The 23588-nt window shown below is 43.4% G+C and overlaps 1 protein-coding gene across 4 annotated transcripts in view; it reads right to left on the reverse strand.

Moving 5' to 3' along the window:
* Positions 1 to 23588, reverse strand: part of FAM3C (FAM3 metabolism regulating signaling molecule C) — a 115703-nt gene that overhangs the window by 16251 nt on the left and 75864 nt on the right. For all 4 annotated transcript variants that reach the window (XM_089672112.1, XM_089672113.1, XM_089672115.1 and 1 more), the window contains 3 exons: positions 22549 to 22590; positions 7633 to 7737; positions 5218 to 5250 (listed from right to left, as the gene is read on the reverse strand). In XM_089672112.1, coding sequence (XP_089528238.1) covers positions 5218 to 5250; positions 7633 to 7737; positions 22549 to 22561 — 151 coding nt within the window. In that variant the 5' untranslated portion in view covers positions 22562 to 22590. The remainder of the gene's footprint in view (positions 1 to 5217; positions 5251 to 7632; positions 7738 to 22548; positions 22591 to 23588) is intronic.

Raw genomic sequence — 23588 nt, forward strand, 5'->3', positions numbered from 1 at the left:
AGCTTTGTGCTGCCATAAAACTAGTCTCGAAATGATACCACCTCATAGTTAATTTATTCTTCCTGCAATTTAGTTATTATCTGCCCCTATGAGGTATGGGTAGACAGTGTACTGCAGGAGCCTGGCATTTCACCTGTGATCTACTAAGAGCACAATACTTTACAGCCTTCAGTGTAAAAGAATAATAAATGCACATTTTTTTTTTACCTGCAAAAACATTTTTTGTGCATTTTTTTTTTTTTTTTTTTAATAAAAGATGAACTTATCCTTTAAGTAATACATTGTCAAAAGAGATGCCAACCTTGAAGAAGGATTTGACAAGCATTAGTAACCATTTCTACAGCAACCCCTACAACTATGCTCAGTTCTCCTTCATCTGTGTTATTTATAATCTGCTACAGCTAGGCCCATGTACATCTTCATACAGGATCAATGAGATAGTGTTCTTTCTTTGAAGCATGTGTTGTGTAACCCTCCTTACCTCTTTACTTCCCTTATCACCAATAACATTCAAACTTCCAAAAGTAGATATAATTAACGGATTTCCAATAGAAAATTTTTAGTATGGAATTTTATTTTTTCCTTCTTTACCTGAAGCTTTCTGTATGAGGCAGCATGGAGGCTAAAATGTGTGTGCCAGGTAACAGCTCTACTGCATCACAAGTAGTTGCAGCAGAAAGTGAAGCTATATGGAAAGCTGAAGTACTGAGCAAGCAGTGTTGGTAGAATCTCACAGCTTAATTTTTTAATTCTGACCAGAATATCATCGCAGTCTAAAATTACAGACATCCTATGGCAATCATATTTTTTTCCTTTCTAACAACTTAACTCACATTTGTATGGAAGTATGTACAGTTGTGTTCAAAATAATAGCAGTCAGACATCACTAACCTGATCAATTGCTGTTTTTGGTAGAAATGATATTTCTACATGGCAAATAACACTGTTAAACAGGTAAAAAGTTTTGGGCATAAAATTAGCTAATCTTACATAATTTTGGGGTGCTGAAAACGAAAATGACCCTAAAAAATGTTGATTGGCTCTAGTTTCCATGATATATTCACCCATCTAATGACGTAAGCCATTCAAAATTATGATGCAACTTCAGCTGCATATTGCGCAATTGATACTGGTGACCAATAGAAAATTGCATGTATACTGAGATGATGCAATATTAGCCTTTAATTGCATCACTTCACTGCATAAAAGCTGCAGTATCTGTAGCTGATTGGAGTTCGTCTTTACATTTTGTTTTATGCTTATATAGGCTACTCAGTAATGCCTCGAACTTGTGTGAATAAAGCAGATAATTTCTGCTATATCTGCGGTGAAATAACTTTTATCTCACAAAAAAGGAGGATAACAGGAATGATTAAGAAAGCCTACAACTTGTATTTTGGCTGCAAGATAGGAGACCGGGACAAGAGCTGGGCACCACATATATGCTGCAATTCTTGTGGGACGGCACTGGAGCAATGGTTGAATGGAAAAAAAGGCATCTATGCCTTTCGCTGTGCCAATGATTTGGAGAGAGCCAACAGATCATGTTAGTAATTGTTACTTTTGTATGGTGCCTCCAATTGTAAAAGGGCTAAATAAGAAGAAAAAGTTATCTGTGCACTATCCAAATATTCCATCGGCAATACGTCCAGGTCCTCATGGAGAGGGGCTACCAATTCCTAAAGCACCAGAATCCTTCGTGGTTGAGTCAAGTGAGGAAGAGCCTGAAGCGTGTAGTCACGTGCAGTTGTAAGAGATAGCCCTTTCCTCGAATACAAGAGAAAAGCCAAGAGAAGCAAAACCGACACAAACTGAAGACAAAACTAGTGAGAATCCTAAGTATTAAAATGATTCAACTTAGCTTATGGCTATAATTTTTCTTGGAAATCCTATGCAATATATTATGCCATTTAGGCTTTGTTATGTAGTCAATATCACTTGTTTTATATTTGTGGAAAGACATCTATCTATATAATTATTGTGCATTATGTAGTCATTACGCCTATAGTAGAAAACATTCCGTTTACAGAAAAACTAGAGCCAATTGACAAATTTCATTGTTATATTTGAACTCAGAATGTGAAATTCATTAAGAAATGGATCCTTTTGTTTCCAAAACTGGCAAAAAATAAAAATTTGTTGAACAGTGTAATTTACTAGCAGGTGTAGTAGAGTAATAGAAATCCAACAGACCCAACAGTCATGACATGCATGCTGCTGATTCTGTGTAATTGAATCACTAATTGAAAGGGGCATGTTCAAAATAATAGCAGTGTGGAGTTCTATTAGTGAGGCATTCAATCTTTGAAAAACAGATGGCAATTATTGCCCTTATTTAAGGAAGGAAGGCAGCAAATGTTGTACATGCTGGTTACAGTGCATTTCTCTCTGAAATTCTGAGGAAAATGGGTGGTTCCAGACATTGTTCAGAAGAACAGCGTACCTTGATTAAAAAGTTGATTGGAGAGGGGAAAACATATAAAGAAGTGCAGAAAATGATAGACTGCTCAGCTAAAATGATCGCAAATGCTTTAAAATGGCAACCAAAACCTGAAAGACATGGAAGAAAGCCACAGTACACTGAATTCAAGCCACAGTACACTGTGAAGACAGTGAAGCATGGTTGCGCAAGCATCATGATATAGGGATGTTTCTCATACTACGGTGTTGGGCCTATTTATCGCATACCAGGGATCATGGATCAGTTTGAATACATCAGAATACTTGAAGAGGTCATGCTGCCTTATGCTGAAGAGGAAATGCCCTCGAAATGGGTGTTCCAACAAGACAACGACCCCAAACACACCAGTAAACGTGCAACATCTTGGTTGCAGACCAACAAGATTGACGTTATGGAGTGGCCAGCCCAATCCCCAGATCTTAATCCAATAGAAAACTTGTGGGGTGACATCAAAAATGCAGTTTCTGAGGCAAAACCAAGAAATAGAGAAGAACTGTAGAATGTAGTCCAATCATCCTGGGCTGGAATACATGTTCACAGGTGCCAGAAGTTGGTTGACTCCATGCAACACAGATGTACAGCAGTTCTCAGAAACAGTGCTTATACAACTAAATATTAATTAAGTGATTCAAAGGAAAGAAAAATCTTCAAACATTTTTCAGTTTATATAGTGAATGTTTGAGTTTGTAAAGAAGAATACAAAACACTGCTATTTTTTTGAACAGTCTAATATTCACTTTTCTTCAATTTGTTTAGAGAAACAACACAAATTTGATATATTTTTCTTCATGTTTTGATTTGGAATAGAATGTGTAGTGTTCCCAATGCATTTGTGTGTATGTAAATAAAAGCTATAAGAAGGATTTTGAGCTTTATTCACTTTTTCAACACACTGCTATTATTTTGAACACAACTGTATGTACAGTAAAGTGGACCTGAACTAAAATTTAAAATAAAAAGGGCCAAAAGGTGCTCTATAAAGTCATGTGTGCACAGTAACTTGTGCAAGAGTATGTAAAAGACCCAGAGTACCCTCAGGCAGCCGTACCTAGGAAAAAAAAAATACAGAGTAACACAGAGAACAACAATCATGACTCTTTCTGCTACCCAATGACTTATTTTATCTTTCTTTGCTCTCTATCAGTGTCTCTATCCATTATTCAGTACCTGGAGTCAGGGGTGTATTTACCACAAGGAAAACAAGGCATTTGCCTAAGGCGGCATTTTTCAAGGGGGGCAGCACTGCCCCTTTGAAGAAGGGACACACGCGGCATGGGGACGTGGTGGGTTCCGAGAAATGTTGTGGGTTTCATGACTGTGTATGCACAGCCAGACTCTCATTCCTGGGGATATCCGGAGCTGTGATGGGGAGTGTCTTTCTCTCTCGTCATGAGAGATGGTGGCTGGTGTATGGGGGGGCAGTGGTAGTGGAAGGCTCAGGTGGAGGGCAGGGGTGTTCTTGGTCAATGTCAGGCTCTTCTGCGGGGAGAGATGCCATTTTTTTGTGTTGCTTAGGGCAGCACAAAACCTAAATACACCACTGCCTGGAGTAATGTTTACCTCTAGGCTCAGATAGAGCCTATGGGCCTGCAGTTTGGACATTTGTACCAAAGAGGAAGCTTCTTCTATGACAGTAGAGGCTAGACAGCACATAAGCATCTTTGAGTCAATTGCTGTTTGTATGTTCTGAGTTTCCAGCTATGCTCCTCTTGACAGCAGCATTTAACATTCGGACTCCTCCTAAGAAGTAGCACATGCATTCCTTGAACCAGTGTGCCAGGTACCAAGGATTTTCAACTCCCCTGACTACAGCACCAAATAAGCAGCACAGTGACCATGGTGCTGCCTTGAGCTGCACTGTTATTCTATTAAGAATTACTATTAAAGAACAAAAAAAACTAAAGAAAGTTCTAAACATATCTGAGCTACATTGCATCTGATGGAGAATGTTGGCCAGTGTGCTTATCTCAAAATGATGGAAAGCTCACTTTATAGTGACACTCCTAATGCTAGGAATAATAGCTTGAAAGCTGAAAAATTCCTTCATGGATGACATTTGTCCACCAATACAGTTCTACACATTGTGCCCTTTAATCTTACTGAGACTCTCAGACTTGCTGAAATTGAGCAAAACATATAGTGTATAAATATATTTATTTTTTTAATGCTACAGAAAATTAAATTGATATTAAACCCTCAGTATTGATTTAATCACTTACTGAATAATGTGGTTTCTTTATCATTTGCCTATGTTTCTGCTTAGGATGGTGCCATGACTGCAGCCCCAGGTTTCCTGTTTCAGGGTGTCTCCTTTTCTTACAGTGTACTATGGAGCCACCCTTGCATGCAGGGACTAGATCTGTGTCTCCATACACTGTGCACCTCAAAGAAACACACAGCCTCATAGTCTGAGATGGAAAGGCACTCTCCCGCTCCTCCCCTTCTTCTACAGACTAAATGGAGATTGCGCTGTCCACTGATAGCTCTTTCCTCTGAAGACTTGAAGCTCAGGAAAGCAGCACTGGGAGAGCAGAAGCCAGCAGCACTGAAAGTTGTAAACTGCACATGCTATTGTAAGAATTGTTATAAATAGTTTACAGGTGAATGTTTACTACATTGTGATCAATGTGTCAAGCGATAAAATACTGAGAGTTCAATATTACTTTAAGTAAAAGAGCAATCAATGTTGAGCCAATTATAACGTTCTTTAAAATGAACCAATTTTCATATACTGAGGGCTGGTTGACTTTACTTACTAGGATGAGCCATATTATCCAGGGGTACTCGAGCTAAAAGTACAAACAAATGACATGCATTAAGATCACCATATAACAAATGTAAAACGTAGACACGTTATTTATAAGGGTAAAGGCTAAGAGCAAAGAACAAACGTCCAAACAAAAAAAACAAAACAGAAAACAACAAACAACACCAGGATTAATAATAAAAGTACATCCATGGTCTTCCGCAAGACTAAATGCAGTAACCCACACAGACCAGGCAGAATTGATCTTTCACTTATCTTGATTCGGGAAGTTGAAATCTGATTAGTTATTATGATTCATTTATTTTGCACACCAATAAAGGTCAATGCATTATTTGCCTGAATAGGATAGAATGTGACCTACTCAAATGCTTTATTTCTGGTGACCCATGGGATCTATGGCAAAAGGCATAAAAGAACCACTTAAAGCAACTACCCAGGTCAATTTCTGGACACCTAGACGCTTTGGTACCCCAACTTTTAAAGGATAAGTTCACCTTTTTGACAAAAATAACAAATGCACATTTTTGTTGCAAGTAAAAAAATGTGCATGTGTTATTTTTGCCTGCAGGAGCTTGGAAAGCATTGCACTAGAGATCAGTAGATCGCTGATGCTATGCAGGTCTCCTGCAGAACTGTCAGTATATCTGCTTGCCTGTAGGATGTACGGGCAAGCAGATATATTAACAGGAAGATTCAATGAACTACCAAAGTGCTCAGCAGCGCCATGGTAGTACATTGGAAAACTACAAGCCCACAGCTGCTAAGCTTCTGGGACTTGTAGGCACTCATTCACAGAACTCTGTGAATGAGAAATGCAGCCATGTGGGCAGAGCCCTACACAGACGTGCGGTTTTCAAATCTGACAGAGTACAGGGAGAAGTTCCCCTGTACTATCTATCGGGGGGGGGGGGGGGATAGAACATGAAACATGTTCCCAAAAGGTGAACTTATCCTTTAAATATCAGATTTACAAGTCCACAAAACAATCAAAACAGGAAGACTGTATATTTTTAAAGAAGCTGTGTTGCTTAGAAAAAAAAATTTGAAGAATAAAAAAAAAGTATTTTACAAGAAGAAGACTGCTAGTACCTCTCCACAGGTCAGTAACTCCACACTTTGATCACTTCAAGAGAATCAGCATCTGACACTTCTGGGTGTGTCAGATGCCTGTCTCCATGCTGTGAGCAATTGTTTTTACTGCTGGCCCCTACTTCACTACTGTGCTCTGTAGTGAATTAGAGGCTACTGGATGGAAACACAGCAGCAGGTTTTATGGGACACAGACAGAGACAAACCTAGAAACATTAGATGTTGATGCAGGAAACTGTAGATCTTAAACTGCAAAGTGTGGACTTGCTAACTGCCAAAGGGGTAATTTCTAAGAGTCTTCTTAAGCAGACAGCTTTTTTACTCAAATGTTTCTTTGTAAATGTTAATTTTCAAATGACAGATTTTAGAAAAGGGGCTTGTTATCACAGGTGACTAACTTTCAAAAAGCTGGGATTTGCTATGACATTTTGGAGTCACCACTGGCATTCTACAAGAATGGTTAGCAAAATGACTAACAGGTATCAGCATGGTATTATGCTTGTTGCCTATTAAACGTATTCTATATGTTCACTAGTCCACAGTTTTCTTTCTCTTTCAGTACAGAGTCACAATGTAAACATTTGTAGATGTTGACCTGCCTCACAAAGTGGAACTTTACCCAGAACAACTTGATAAAAAATAATGCTCTTTAGCAAGGGACATATATTCAACACTAATAATTATGCTACCAAAATTAGTGTGTGCTGTACATTGCCTCCGGAATTGTTCCGGTTTCTTCTTGCTGAGGTCTGCCATTTTGCTGAAGCCCAAAGCCCCTGAGCAGCAGTAAATCTTTAGGCTCTATAGACGAATAGAGCCAGGCTCGGAGTGAGCACACACCAGCACCCCCATAGAAAGCGGGGGCACTGGTCAAGGGGGAGGAGCCACAAGCACCGGCAGGGGACCCAAGAAGAGGAGAATCAGGACTGCTCTGTGCAAAACCACTGCACAGAGCAGACAGATATAACATGCTTGTTATTTTTTTGTAAAAAAAAAGCTGAACCTTTAGTGTCACCTTAATTTTCTGATTAAAGTTCCACTTTAAAAGTAGAATTCCAGGATGAACCTAACTAGTCTTAAAAATGCTCCTACTCCCCTATGCTGACTAATCTGTGTATGAAAGATGTATATACTTACCCATGTAAGATGTATATACTTACCCATGTAAGATGTATATAGATGTATATACTTACCCATTTTCAGCCCACTCTGGTTCTGCCATATGATCTGGTATCTGGTTTTAAGACTAGTTAGGTATAGGCTGAAATTCTACTTTAAGGAAATAAATACAAAAATCACACAACATAGTACTTACCTAACATTTTTCCTAAATTGGAATCCATTTTTATATCAAATACTTGAGATATCACATAAAAGGTGAGTAAAAAGGCCGCTACTGCTACAACAAATTTTATGGCACCTAAAAGAAATGAAGCAAAAAGCAGCGGATCAAGATCGAATCACAACTTTTTAAAGCATTTAAATTAGGATTGTGTATATAAAAACGAGTAAAAATGAGAGCCAGCAAAACTCACAAATTGACTAAGGGCCCATTTACACATATGCATGTACACTGCAGCATGTAAAGGCATAAGTGGACGCTTTTAGTTTCACCTTTCACACTGAACTGAAGACCATAAATGCAAGTCAGTCACATAAAAAATGAGATTTACATTTATAATGCATTTACATACAGCAAAAATTCACCCATCTTGCAGGAAAAAGGAGGTTGTGATCCTATTACTAAACACAGCTTTTATTTAAGGTCCTGGCCTGCTATATCAAGGGACAATGCAGGAAAATGTGCAGATGAGAATATTATTCAATATATTCAACTAGTGCAGCTTAAAGCTAATCATCCACAACTTTTGCTGAATGAACAGCCAGCAGAGAGCACTGTTTAACAACAATGCAAAATCACAGTGACCAGTCCTTGCAAAACTAATATTTCAGGTACTGGGAAATTCCAGAGTTACAACGAACAAGTTCCTCTTGATCTTGGATTCTCTAGGTTTCAGATCAAATCTTCTGTCTAGGGTGCCAAGATCCCTGCACTTCTCAAGCACACACCTGCTGAGTTCTACTCTGCCTAATAAATGCAGAACATATCATGTTATAATAACTAGGTAAGTACCGTAGATACACTAGAAACAATAGCTGCAAGCCATGGCTTCTAGTCCTTGTGTCACATGGACAGCGCACGTTTGTTTACATGTAAATATCAGTATATTTTTTGCTAGAAAAATGTCTTACAACACCAAACAGTCAGATTTTATTTTTGCAGAGGCCCTAGAGAATAAAATGGTGGTTGTTTCAATTTATGTCACACAGTATTTGCACAGTTTTTCAAATGCAATTTAAAAAAAAATTGAATGCACAAAAAACACAATACCTAATTGTTTGGTAAAATATAAAAGATGATGTTACACCGAGTAAACAGATACTCAACATGTCACACTTTAATACTGTGCACGCTTGTGGAATGGCCCCAAACTACGGTACTTAAAAATCTCCATAGGTAATGCTTTAAAAACCTTTACAGGTTGCTAGTTTAGATTTACACGTCTGGTGCTAACATGATTGCTCTCGCACTGATGTTCATGGCGATACCTCACATGCGTCGTGCGACTGCCATTTATTTGACAGAGACCCTTTTTTACATTTTTTTTTCTTTATTTTTACACGGTCTCTTTACATTTTTTTTAAAATCACTTTTATTGTTATTCTAGGGAATGTAAACATCCTTTTTATGATAACGGTAAGGAGTGATAGGTCCTTTTTATTAAGCGATCTGGGGTCTATTAGACCCCAGATCCCTCCTCTGCCCTTAAAAGCATCTGATCACACCAAGATTGACATGATCAAATGGTTTTTACAATTGAAAAAATACTTGTTTACATGCTGGGGAAAGCTGAAGTGACAAAATACTTGTTGCTTCCAGTTTCTAATACCGTGGAGATGATTGGGGAAAATCCAGGCTCCCTGGCAGGATGGGAAAGCCCAGAGAGACACCAGAGGGTTCCCTTTTCTGATGCCTGTAAAAGCAATCCAGTGGCTAATTAGCCGTTAGGATTGCTTTTACATGTGCATCACCAGGCATCAGTCTGGTATAAGCTTCCAAACTGGCATAGTAAAAGTATGATTGCCGGTCTGAAAGTTGTTAGGATCTAGTTGCAAGTGAAGATCTGTAGTCTTTTGGGAAGTTAGCACTGTAGGGCCTAAACAACTAATCGACATAATCAATTATAATTCGATTATAAAAATAGTTGTCAACTATTTTCATTATCGATTAGTTGGTCTGCATACAGAATGCATTATTTGTTTACAGATCAGAAAATACAGTGCTGTGCACATATACATTTCAGTACACCATTAGAACAAAATAAATTGTTTTTTATTAAAAAAAAACTTTACGTATTTACTAAATTATACACCACACTTCTTTTTAATCAAAACAATACAATTTGCCAACTAATCGATTATGAAATTAATTGTTAGTTCTAGCCTGGACTACTTACTTTAACTATATTTATATGAAATACACACAATTTTGCTCACGTGAACTTTAGAACTACTCCGGCAATTATTTATGCAATATCACAGGAAAGGAAAGAAATATGAAAATTTGCTAGAAATGATGCGGGCTCTGGAGCCATTATTCTCAGCTTTGTGTCACTATGTAAACAGTCACTAACTAGAACAAGAAGGAAGATCCTATTTCCCAGGACGTACTGTAACTGGCAGAACACTTGTTTGATGAAGAAGGAACTGGATGACAGCCCCGAGGCTTATACATTAGAAATGAGAGGTGCTCTTGCAGACTTTTCTAACCTTGTCATTAGCACCCAACAAGCATTTAGGATTATAGGAAGCATTCAGGACATTTGTCTGCAGCTAGGAAAAAAACTTATATAACTCAATACGGTGCTCAGGGCGAAGATGCAAAACTACCCCCCCCCCCCCCACACACACACACACACACACACACACACACACACACACACCAACTTCCCTACCCCCATTGGGTGGAGAAGGGTCAGGGACAATATATCAGTGCACACCCAAATGTTTGTGGCATGCGATTAAATAGTACCAATGTACTGCACTGCAGAAATCTGAAAGGTTTACAATTGGTGCACAATATTGGGCTAACCATAGCAAAGGATAAATTGTCCCTGGGTTGGGGGAAAGGGGTCACTGAAATGCAAAAAAAAAAAAAATTCCTCGTCTTAGCAGTGTCACCAAAATGAAAAAAAAATGTCCAAGTCGGCAGTTTTACTGGAATGTAAAAATGTCGGAGGTGTCACTAAAATTAAAAACATGTCCCTGAGTCAGTGGTGTCCCTGGATTAAAAAAATGTCTGGTTTGATGGGACAGTGCCAGGACAAGGTCCACCAGTGCATAGGGTGAAGATGTCAAAATGTGCTCCCTCGGAGGAGCTAGTAGCAGAGCATGTAGTGCATCAAAACAAATGTAATGGCTGCAACATGCACCAGTATTAGGGCCAGTTCACAATGCCCACAAACTAATCCACAGTAGTAAGTGTGTGGCAGCTTTCCATTCTGGCTGCTGTAAGCTGGCAGTGGGGGGCGGTGTGAAGCGCATTTAAGCACATCACACAATGCAATTTGTTTCTGTACTTTGTTTAGTCAATTAATGTCACTGCACACCAGTGCAGTGGGTTGCTCTGCTGTACAGTGACATGCAGTGGAAACTCTAGGAACAATATATAGGTGGAGCACATAAGACACCACAGTCAAAACTGTGGGGGCACTAATAACTTTCACCACTAAATAACACCACTGAAAAAAACCAAAACAAGTATATATAAATAAGATAAAATACGAGAGTAATACGGTATGCAATGATACCTTTTTTTCTCCATAATAATTTTATTTATTCAATAAAAATGTATTTGATAGTCAAAGTGTTACAACAACAAAAAGAAAAATACAAAGCTGTCATAATACCACAGCCCAAATATTAGATAATATATTGTTAAAGCAAACAGGCTACAACATAAAACTAACATGATACAGAGGACAACCTAAAAAAAAAAAAAAAAAAAAAAAGGAAGGGGGGGGGGGGGGGGGGAGGAGGTGGAGAGGATAGGAATGGGGTGGGAACAAAGGGGAGTAGAGATAGCAACAGAGAGGATAGGAATGGGGTGGGAACAAAGGGGAGTAGAGATAGCAACCGTTACCTAGACCAAGCCATCAATCTAAGAGGTCTGCTTCCACCCATCCACACAGAGTGGAGACAGTGGTAGGTAGTACCATGCATTTAACCCAGGTTCCTACAATGGCAGATTATAATACCCTTTTAGGAGCAGTATAGCTCTCATTCACACTTCATCTGAAACGTAGTGTTTAGGCCATAAGGTCTTTTTATTCATCTAAAATTTTAAAGTGTAGCCAGCAGGCCCGCATTTTGGTGAAGGCCACGATCTTGTCCTGGGATGTCAATAGTAGTTCCTTCAACCTTTTTCAAGCAGGCAAGCCACACCCATATGCGGGGTGGTTTAGTATCTCTCCGGTGTAAAGGGATACATAAGCATGCTCCATTAATCACGTGTAGTTGCAAAGACCTTCTGTATTGGCGTAGTGGTCGCTTGGTGTATTGTAGTAAATACTGGGCCGGAGAGAAGTCCACGGCATTCCCTGTCACTCGTGAAGTGATATCATATACCTTGGTCCAAAAATTGGCTATGGGGACAGTCCCACCAGACGTGGAAAAATGAACCTTCGCCAGCACTGATCAGAGGTTGCTGGGAAGATCTTATGGAGTAGAGAAGGGAATCTATACCATTTCGACCTGATCCTAAAGGAGTCCTGCTGCATGTGAACATTCACAAAACCTTTGTGGATGAGCAAGTTTATTTGCTCCCAGTCCTCTTCATCTAACTAAAGATCCACATCTCTTTCCCAGTCTGCACATGTCTTCCCAGAGTTAAAGGGCAAAGCAGAAAAGAACAGAGTATAGATCTGAAACTAGATGTCATTGAGGCTCAGATCTCACACAAATCACCTCAAAAGGCTTCCGTTCTCTGCAGTACACCTGTTTAAATTCAGAATCAGATAGGAAATGCCGAATTTGCATGTATGTCCAGAATAGAACATTGGACTGTGGGACTTGATTTGCCAAAGATTGCAGAGCAATGAGTTTCCCTCTGTGGAAGAACTAATAGGTCCGTGGGATAGCATGTGGCTAAGTAGCCTGGAGGAAGGAGCTGTGCATGCCCAGAGCAAAGTCTGTGTTAAGTCTCAATAAGGTTCAAAGGCCCAGGGACCGACGCAAGCTGGAATGCCTTACACACTAGTCTAAAGTTCCTTAGAATAGCTGAGATCAGCAGATGGTATACGTCTTTGTCCAATTTACAATGCGCAGGAGGCAGTCAAGGTGCACATGCCAAAGGTTTGTCCTTGAAGGCTTGTTCTAATTGTACCAAATATTTATGGGCCCCATGATGGACCCAGTCCACAACCCTAGTCAACTGTCCTGTATAAAAAGATTTTTGGAAATCAGGGAGACCAATCCTTCCCTTAGATTTTGGCCTAGAAAGGAAGGATAAACTAATTTCGAGAGACTGCAGGCATACTACAGGAGATGGTCAGTGACTGCAGGCATACTACAAGAGATGGTCAGTGACTGCAGGCATACTACAAGAGATGGTCAGTGACTGCAGGCATACTACAAGAGATGGTCAGTGACTGCAGGCATACTACAAGAGATGGTCAGTGACTGCAGGCATACTACAAGAGATGGTCAGTGACTGCAGGCATACTACAGGAGATGGTCAGTGACTGCAGGCATACTACAAGAGATGGTCAGTGACTGCAGGCATACTACAGGAGATGGTCAGTGACTGCAGGCATACTACAGGAGATGGTCAGTGACTGCAGGCATACTACAGGAGATGGTCAGTGACTGCAGGCATACTACAAGAGATGGTCAGTGACTGCAGGCATACTACAAGAGATGGTCAGTGACTGCAGGCATACTACAGGAGATGGTCAGTGACTGCAGGCATACTACAGGAGATGGTCAGTGACTGCAGGCATACTACAGGAGATGGTCAGTGACTGCAGGCATACTACAGGAGATGGTCAGTGACTGCAGGCATACTACAGGAAATGGTCAGACTGCAGGCATACTACAGGAGATGGTCAGTGACTGCAGGCATACTACAGGAGATGGTCAGTGACTGCAGGCATACTACAGGAGATGGTCAGTGACTGCAGGCATACTACAGGAAATGGTCAGACTGCAGGCATACTACAGGAAATGGTCAGACTGCAGGCATACTACAGGAGATGGTCATAGACTGCAGGCATACTACAGGATATGGTCTGAGACTGCAGGCATACTACAGGAGATGGTCAGAGACTGCAGATTTGTTGATGGGGTGGGGGAGAGTGATGGGATGTGTGGCAGTGCTGGGGGGGGACAGAATCAATTGCTATGCTGGGGAAGGGGAGGAAAGTGTGATCAGTGGTAGCGCTGAGGGGTTTATGGGATCAGAGGCAGCGGTGGGGAGGATGGGATCAATGGCAGTGGGTATAGGATCAGTAACACTCACTTGCTGTCACCTGTCAGTCAGTGTTCACTCAGTTCCCCTTTACCTGTATGTGTGGGGAGAGGGAGAGAAGAGGGAGAGAAAAGGGAGGGGGGGGGGGGTGAGGAGAGAGAGGGGGGAGGGGGAGGAGAGAGAGAGACAGAGAGAGAGGGGGGGGGAGAGAGGAGAGAGGGGGGAGGGGAGAGAGAGAGGGGTAGAGAGAGGAGAGAGAGGGGGGGGGAGAGGAGAGAGAGAGAAGAGAGGGGGGAGGAGAGAAGAGAGGGGGGAGGAGAGAGAGGGGGGGGAGAGAAGAGAGGGGGGAGGGGGAGAGGAGAGAGAGGGGGGGGAGAGGAGAGAGAGGGGAGAGGGGGAGAGGAGAGAGAGGGGAGAGGGGGAGAGGAGAGAGAGGGGAGAGGAGAGAGAGGGGAGGAGGAGAGAGGGGGGAGAGAGAAGAGAGGGGGGAGAGAGAAGAGAGGGGAGAGAGAGAAGAGAGGGGGGAGGAGAGAGAGAAGAGAGAGGGGGGAGAGAAGAGAGGGGGGAGAGAAGAGAGGGGGGAGAGAGAGAGGGGGAGAGAGAGGAGAGGGGGGAGAGAGAGGAGAGAGGGGGAGAGAGAGGAGAGAGGGGGAGAGAGAGGAGAGAGGGGGAGAGAGAGGAGAGAGGGGGAGAGAGAGGAGAGAGAGGAGAGAGGGGGGAGAGAGGAGAGAGGGGGGGAGAGAGGAGAGAGGGGGAGAGAGGAGAGAGGGGGGGAGAGGAGAGAGAGGGGGGAGAGGAGAGAGAGGGGGGGAGAGGAGAGAGAGGGGGAGAGAGGAGCGAGGGGAGAGGGGGGGAGAGAGGGGAGAGGAGAGAGGAGAGGAGAGAGGGGGGAGAGGAGAGAGGGGGGAGGGAGAGAGAGGGGGGAGAGGAGAGAGGGGGGGGAGAGGAGAGAGGGGGAGAGAGAGAGGGGGGGGAGAGGAGAGAGGGGGAGAGAGGAGTGAGGGGGGAGAGAGGAGAGAGGGGGGGAGGGAGGAGAGAGAGGGGGAGAGAGGAGAGAGGGGGGGAGAGGAGAGAGAGGGGGGAGGGAGAGAGAGGGGGAGGAGAGAGAGGGGGGGGAGAGAGAGGGGGGAGAGGAGAGAGAGGGGGAGAGAGGAGAGAGAGGGGGGAGAGAGGAGGAGAGAGGAGAGAGAGGGGGGAGAGAGGGGGGAGAGAGGAGAGAGAGGGGGAGAGGAGAGAGAGGGGAGAGAGAGAGGGGGAGAGAGAGAGGAGAGAGGAGGGGGAGAGAGAGGAGAGAGGGGGAGGAGAGAGAGGGGGGGAGAGGAGAGAGAGGGGGAGAGAGAGGAGAGAGAGGGGGAGAGAGAGGAGAGAGGGGGGAGAGAGGGGGAGGAGAGAGAGGGGGGAGGAGAGAGAGGGGGAGGAGAGAGAGAGGGGGGAGAAGAGAGAGGGGGGAGAGAGAGGGGGAGAGGGGGGAGGAAGAGAGGGAGAGAGAGAGAGTGATTGAAGGAGAGGGGGGGGGAGAGGGGAGGGATAGAGAGTGATTGAGAGAGGGGGGGAAGGGGGGGAGAGAGGGAGGAGGGAGAGAGGGAGGAGAGAGGGGGAGGAGAGAGGGGGGAGGTGAGAGACAGGGGATGGCGATGAGAGAGAGACCCCTATCCCAGCTCTGGGAGGCGTCAGGGATGCTACACCTGCTGCTGCTTGCCTCTTCGTGGCTCAGGGAGCCGTTGGAGGTCTTTCACCCTCCCAGGCTCTTAGTCCTAGCCACCCTCATGCTGCTTACCTTCCCCACGGCCTCAGTCTCCAGGGCCACACACTCATCTTGAGTAAGGTGCTATCATCCTGCCCAAACTCCGAGGGCACTGCTAATTTAGCAGGGGGACACACGGGGGGGGGGCTCCTTGTAGCAACACCTCTGGTGCAAACCCTTCCAGTGTACCGAGACAAGATGTGGCATGTCTGCATTTTAATCGCAGATCACTGCAGCGCAACTGTTTTCTGTGTGTCCTAGCAGTGGCTGGCGTTCTTCCTGTGCACACAGATCAGATGAAAAACACAGGTCACCATACTATGTGTGAACAGGCACTTACGGTTTACATTTGTGCTCGCTTTTATTGATCAAGTGATCACAAGGTGCATGCCTGTACTTTGCTTCTCCCAAAATGTGCCACTTTCACATGTGTGAAGTGACGTTTGCACATGCACAGGTAAACACCAATGGAAAAGCCATCAGTGGGTACCCAAGCTTGGCTGAATTCAACCATTCACCTGAATTGGCAGCTGTACATGGAATGTGCAGCTCCCGGGGTGACAGAAAGCATTGAGGATTTTATATCTTGGCACACAAGAGCTGCTATGCATCCATGTGCATGAGGCCTTTGTTAACTACAGGGGCTGAAGAAACACTGCCATCACAACTATGATAAGTGATATCAAACCCTAAAGAGAGTGTTGTCTGAAGAAGGAGAAATATAGAAACAGCTGGTAAGTATTTAGCGCCAGCATCAGCAGCAAAGTAACACAAGAGCTGGGGGAATAGAGAGGAGGGGACCCAAGGGAAAATGCAAAAGGAGGAAAAGTCACCATACGAAGAAGGAATGGCCAAGACTAGAGGGAGAGATCATTCAAAAGGCAGGGAGAGCAAAAGAACAGAGCCTAGGGGGCGGAGCTGGTGATGTCACACGGACATTGGGGACATTGTGAATGGGAAAGAAGGAGTGAAACAAACAAAGAAGGGTTGTGATGCCACACAGATATGGAGGGGATCAGCGAATGGGACAGAAAGAGGTAGACAACTTAATGAAATATATATGTTGTTGGGCTGGGTAGAAAAACATGTATCCATTCACAGAAGCCACTGTCTAGGCAAGTGGAAAAGCAGGCAATTCTGCATATCTAGCGATGCCTGCCCATGAAGTTACAACCCAGATACCCCATCTACCACACTTTGTACTATTCCTTCAGAAACTTATTCAGCCTGGGGGGGTGGGGTTGCACTTAAAAAGTTGTATATAGAATAAGTAATAAAAAAATATATATATTTTTTATACTCTTTAGTTTTTTGTATTACCTTTATTGCTATCACAAGGGATGAACAACATCTGTTGTGACAACATGGGCCGTGGCAGGTCCTCTTTACGGAGAGATCTGGGGTCTATTAGCCCCAAATCTCTCCTCTGGCCTCCAACGCAGCTGATCAGACACGGATCAGCCTGATCAGCTGCTGTCCGAGCTACTAAAGTCCAAGTAAACAAAGAACCGAAACCGGAAGTGACAACATTTTTGTCGCTTCCAGTTTCTGGGGGTCACAGAGAGGGAGGGACAACCTCAGTTTCTCTCTCTCTGTGCAATGCAGCTGTCACCATCAGTCCCATCGCTCCTGGGCTCCACGAACGGACAGTAGGGCCCAGGAGATGCAGTGGGATGGGGGATCCCCTTCTGCCACATGCAGAAGTGATCAAGTGGCTGTTCAGTCACTCAGTCACTTCTGCATTACAGGGAATCACCGGCTGCAAATTTTAATACTGGGATGATGCCTGTAGTTGCAAGCACATGTCAGTATAAATATCCACTGCAACCTAAGGACGTACATGGACATCCTATGATAGGCAAGTTGGTAAACAACTCTCAAGACTTACCTGTACATTCCATGCCAAGATCTGCTTTCATCTGTCTCAAAATGGCCAACAAACCAAGAAGGATGACATGAATGATGGTACCGCATGCAGCGCTCATAAAAGGTCTATGCTTAAAGCTTAGTATCAAACACAAATTATGTAATGGTTGTGTATCCCCATAACCTGCAAGTGGCTGCATATTTTAAGAAATCTTCCATTTAGTGCTTCCTCAGAGCTGCTGGATACTGGGGTCAATTCATTAACTTTTATCGCCTGCGAGTTTTGGGTTCTATATGAAATACTGCATGCAATATTTTAAATGTCAATTCCCTGCAATTGTGGTACATGCCAGTGGTAAATTCCACAGCAATATTACATTAAAGGATAAGTTCACCTTTTGGAGTATATTCTCTTTCAAAAGTGTGAAATATTTTAAGATCAGAGATTATTGTAAATGAAGCTATAATTCCTTTACATATATGTATCTCGAATATACACTGCTCAAAAAAAAAATAAAAGGAACGCTTTTTAATCAGAGTATAGCATCAAGTCAATGAAACTCCTGAGATATTGATCTGGTCAGTTAAGTAGCAGAGGGGGTTGTTAATCAGTTTCAGCTGCTTTGGTGTTAATGAAGTTAATAGGTGCACTAGATGGGCAACAATGAGACGACCCCCAAAACAGGAATGGTTTTACAGGTTGTAGTATATTGTGTGTAATATATATATATATGTATATGTATTGTAGACATTGAAACACATACTGTTCATTTCTGGATAAGCCAATGATAAGACCACTTTACATACCAAAAGGACTCCTTACTATGTTAATGTATGCAGGAGGTAATTACCTTCCCTTTGTTGTGTGGGGTTATCCTGTTTTGGGTAAATATATGGAGTGTCAGGGGAAGTTTAAGAACAGGTTAGTTGCATATAGATTGGGAAAAGTCTTAAATATTCACAGGTGAAGGTCACTGACATTTTTTTCCCTATTCATCTTTTCTGACTGTTTTTCACTAGTTTTGCATTTGGCTAGGGTCAGTGTCATTACTGGTAGCATGAGGCAATACCTGGACCCTACAGAGGTTGCACAGGCAGTCCAACTCCACCAGGATGGCACATCAATATATGCCATTGCCAGAAGGTTTTCTGTTTCTTCCAGCACAGTCTCAAGAGCATGAAGTAGATTCCAGGGGACAGGCAGTTACTCTAGGAGAGCTGGGCAGGGCCGTAGAAGGTCCTTAACCCATCAGCAGGACCAGTATCTGCTCCTTTGAGCACTACCAGAGCCCTACAAAATGACCTCCAGCAGGCCACTGGTGTAAATGGCTCTGACCAAACAATCAGAAACAGACTTCATGAGAGTGGCCTGAGGGCCCGACGTCCTCTAGTGGGTCCTGTGCTCACTGCCCGACACCATAGAGCTTGATAGGCATTTGCCACTGAACACCAGAAATGGCAGGTCCGCCACTGGCGCCCAGTGTTTTTTACAGAGGGGAGCAGATTCACCCTGAGCACATGTGAGAGATGTGAAAGGGTCTGGAGAAGCCATGGAGAACGTTATGCTGCTTGTAACATCATTCAGCCTGACCGTTTTGGTGGTGGGTCAGTGATGGTCTGGGGAGGTATATCCATGGAGGGACACACAGACCTCTACAGGGTAGACAATGGTACCCTGACTGCCATTAGGTATCAGAATGAAATCCTTGGACCCATTGTCAGACCCTACACTGGTGTAGTGGGTCATGGGTTCCTCCTGGTGCATGACAATGCCCGACCTCATGTGGCAAGAGTATGCAGGCAGTTCCTGGAGGATGAAGGAATTGATACTTTTGAATGGCCCCCATACTCACCTGACCTAAATCCTATAGAACACCTCTGGGATATCATGTTTCGGTCCATCCAACACTGGTAGGTTGCACCTCAGACTGTCCAGGAGCTCAGTGATGCCCTGGACCAGATCTGGGAGGAAATACCCCAGGACACCATCCGTCGTCTCATTAGGAGCATGCCCCGATGTTGTCAGGCATGCATACAAGCATGTGGGGGCCATACAAACTACTGAGTACCATTTTGAGTTGCTGCAATGAAATTTCAGGAAAATGTACTAGCCTGCTGCATCATTTTTTCACTTTGATTTTCAGGGTGTCTTTGAATTCAGTTCACTGTAGGTTGATCATTTGCATCAAACAATGGGGCATCTTTACGTTCCAAACACATTACCCAGTCCATATCAGTATAGATATCCAGCATGATATTTTCCCCATTGAGATCTGATGTGTTTTCAAAGTGTTCCTTTCATTTTTTTTGAGCAGTGTATAATAGTGAATAAAGTCCACAGTATGCAAATAAAGTTCAAAACAAAGTTTGCAAAAAAAACACCTGAATGACTCAGCAGGCTTTCATGTGTTTTGCATTGAGGAGAGGCTTCTATCTAACCCCTCTGCCATAAAGCACAGATCGGTGGAGGGCTGCAGTGATGGTTGTCCTTGTGGACCTTTGTCCCATGTCCACACAGGATCTTTGGAGCTCAGTCAGAGTGACCATATGGTTCTTGGTCACCTCTCTTACTAAGGCCCTTCTCTGATTGCTTAGTTTTGCCGGGCAAGCAGCTCTTGGGACAGTCCTGGTTGTTGCAAACTTCTTCCATTTGAGAATTATGGAGGCCACTGTGCTCTTGGGAGCCTTCAGTGCAACAAATTCTTTTGTATCCTTCCACAGATCCGTGCCTTGCAATAATCCTGTCTATCTGCTCTACAAGAAGTTCCTTTGACCTCAAAGCTTTTGCTCTGATAGAGTATTCATTGTCAGCTGTGAGGCCTTTTACTGAGAGGTGTGTTCCTCTCCAAATCATGCCCAAACAATTATATTTACCACAGGTGGACTCCGATCACAGCATAGAAATATCTCAGCAACGATCAAGAGAAATAGGAGACACCTGAGCTGTAAAGGGTGCAGAACACTAATGCCAATGTAATATTTCACTTTTTTTTTCTTTTTAATAAATTCTAAAAATTTTTTTTCTAAAATTCAGTTTCTGCTTTGTCATTATGGGGTACTGAGTGTAGATTAATGAGAAAAAAAATTAATTTAAACAATTCCTTTTAAACAACTGTAGTATCAACATAACAAACATGGTAAGTGAAGAGGGTCTGAATATTTTATGAATGCACTGTAGATACTGATCAAGTATAGAGATATTATGTAAAGTTAGGTATGTTCTCCGTTTATTATTATCCCTGTACAAAGTCTTACTAATGACAGTATATTAAAGTAGCACTATAAAGGAAAACACTTTTTTTTGTCCCATTGAAAAGATTTACCGTATTTTTCGCGCCATAAGACGCACTTTTTTCCCCCAATAAAGGGGGGGGGAAATGTCAGTGTGTCTTATGGAGCGAATATAAAGCGGCAGGTCCGGTATTTCCGCCGCCACCATGTCAGAATACCGGGCCGGCCGCTCAGCTGTTCTCTGCTGCAGGACCTTACCTGTTCCTCGGTCCAGCGCTGCGCAGTCTTCCCGTGCCGGCTTCTTCAAGCGCTGGGTGCCCACTGCGTATGCTTGAGAAGCGCTGCGCTTTGTGAATGGTCCGGCATCTTCTGGGACACATGACAGGTCCCAGAAGCCGCCAGGCCATTCACAAAGTCCAGCGCTTCTCGCGCATGCGCAGTGGGTACCCTGCTGTCACAGCCGGGTGCCCACAGTAAAGGGAGGACAACGCAGAAGTGGGAGCGGGTACCTGTCAAATTCAGGTACCCGCTCCCCCTCCCTCCCTAAAAGATCCGCAGTCTCTGGTCATGCCCTGTACTGTCTGCAGTCTCTGGTCATCCCCTGCACTGTCTGCAGTCTCTTGGTCATCCCCTGTACTGTCTGCAGTCTCTTGATCATCCCCTGTACTGTCCGCAGTCTCTTGATCATCCCCTGTACTGTCCGCAGTCTCTTGATAATCCTATGTACGGTGTCCGCAGGCTCTGGTCATCCCCTGTACGGTGTCCGCAGGCTCTGGTCATCTCCTGTACTGTGTCCGCAATCTCTGGTCATCTCCTGTACTGTGTCCGCAATCTCTGGTCATCCCCTGTACTGTGTCCGCAGGCTCTGGTCATCCCCTGTACTGTGTCTACAGGATCTGGTCATCTCCTGTACTATGTCTGCAGCCTCTGGTCATCTCCTATACTATGTCCGCAGGCTCTGGTCCATCTCCTGTACTGTGTCCGCAGCCTCTGGTCATCTCCTGTACTGTGTCCGCAGCCTCTGGTCATCTCCTGTACTATGTCCGCAGCCTCTGGTAATCTCCTGTACTATGTCCGCAGCCTCTGGTCATCTCCTGTACTATGTCTGCAGCCTCTGGTCATCTCCTGTACTATGTCCGCAGCCTCTGGTCATCTCCTGTACTATGTCTGCAACCTCTGGTCATCTCCTGTACTATGTCTGCAGTCTCTGGTCCATCTCCTGTACTGTGTTCGCAGTCCATTGGTTCAGAATATTTTTTTTCTTGTTTTTCTCCTCTAAAACCTAGGTGCGTCTTATGGTCAGGTGCGTCTTATGGAGTGAAAAATACGGCACCTTAACTTACTGTCCCATAGCCAAAACAGGAAGCAAGAGAGAATTCCAACAAATTGAGGGAATTCCTTGGGAACCCCCAGGTCACCAGAACTAGTGTCCCCATTAGAAGATTTACCCTCTATTACTTTTCTGGGGACAACCCAAAATCTGGGGTTTTCTTTACTTCCACTTTCAAAGATTATTGTAAACAGGACAAATAGAGAGGGTGAATTTCCCCAATGGGGCACAGTCCGCAATAAAATCTGAGAAGGGTTCTAATCCATATCCACTCTGTCCAAAACAAAAAAAAAAAAAAAGTTTTGCCTTTAGTTATACTAAACATTTGCAGGCAAGTCAATTCAGTCTGTATTCTCCACGTGCTATCCTTATTAGCCCTCAAGTACTGTACTGAACAGGTTTCATGGAACCTGTGAAACCTGTTTAACAAATTATATGTGCAGTTACTTGTGATATAAAAGATACTGTGGAACAGTATCACTCAGTTGGAAATACGACAACTCAACTATTGAAGAAATCAAAATCCACGTACCTGCTATTCTCATGTTTCCCACCAGCTATGGCAATGTTCTCCCTGAAACAATAAACAAAAAGAGTATTATTGTGAGGATAAAAAAAGGACACAATGCTTCCACAAATAGTTGCTGAATCTTTCATGGCCAGAAGTATTTTGTGCCTTCATGACAGGGGATCGTTACAGGGGGAGATTTTAACCAATTTGTATTCCTATTTCAAGTGTTTGGGTGGTAGAAGATTGATTTATAATAAAGAAGACCATCTGCAACATTGCTCTGTAGGAGAGTCATTAGGAAGCTTATCTGTTTGGCTACCAGCACCTTGATGAATAAACCACATTAGTGCATAGCAAACACAATTTATATAATGTATTCCTTTAAAGAGAGAAATCTCTCCAAAATGGGAGGTGAGGGGGGATCCTTTCTTAGATAGTTATCAGAACAGGTGTCTCCTGGAAGATTGACAGAATGGTGGAAAGATTGATGAAAGACTTCTCTGCACCTCCTGCTCTGCTGACAACTGTAAAACATTGAATTGCTCAACACATCCCCAACACAATGGCCACCAGGATAAAAAGGGAGTCTATATTAAAGCAGACCATATATTATGCAATTGTCTTTCCTTCCGCCACAGGAAGAAGTTAATAAAATTGCTTGACCCCCCCCCCATCAACAGTCAGTGTTGATGGGGGAATCCGTCCCGCAGGTTCAATTGTATTCTGCCAGCAGGGATCCTTCCTTGCCAGCAGAATACAATGATCACTGCTATAGCTACCGGCAGTGATCACATGAAAAAGTCCAGCAGGCTGGCTGCACTGAAGTTGATTGATCGATTTCAGTACAACTAGCCTGCTCATAGGTGGATCGAATCTCAGGCGGTCGTTGCTGAACTGTCCAAGATTCGATCCATGTTTGACCGGCTTTACCCAGCAGGCACACAGCAAAAAATACCCGCTGATCACATTGATATATATATACATACATACATACACACATTATATATATATATATATATATATATATATATATATATATATATACACACACACACACACAC

Source organism: Staurois parvus, unplaced genomic scaffold (assembly GCF_062004578.1).
Source record: "Staurois parvus isolate SC_StPar_1 unplaced genomic scaffold, SC_StPar_1.0 ptg000120l, whole genome shotgun sequence".
In the NCBI taxonomy this organism is placed as follows: domain Eukaryota; kingdom Metazoa; phylum Chordata; class Amphibia; order Anura; family Ranidae; genus Staurois; species Staurois parvus.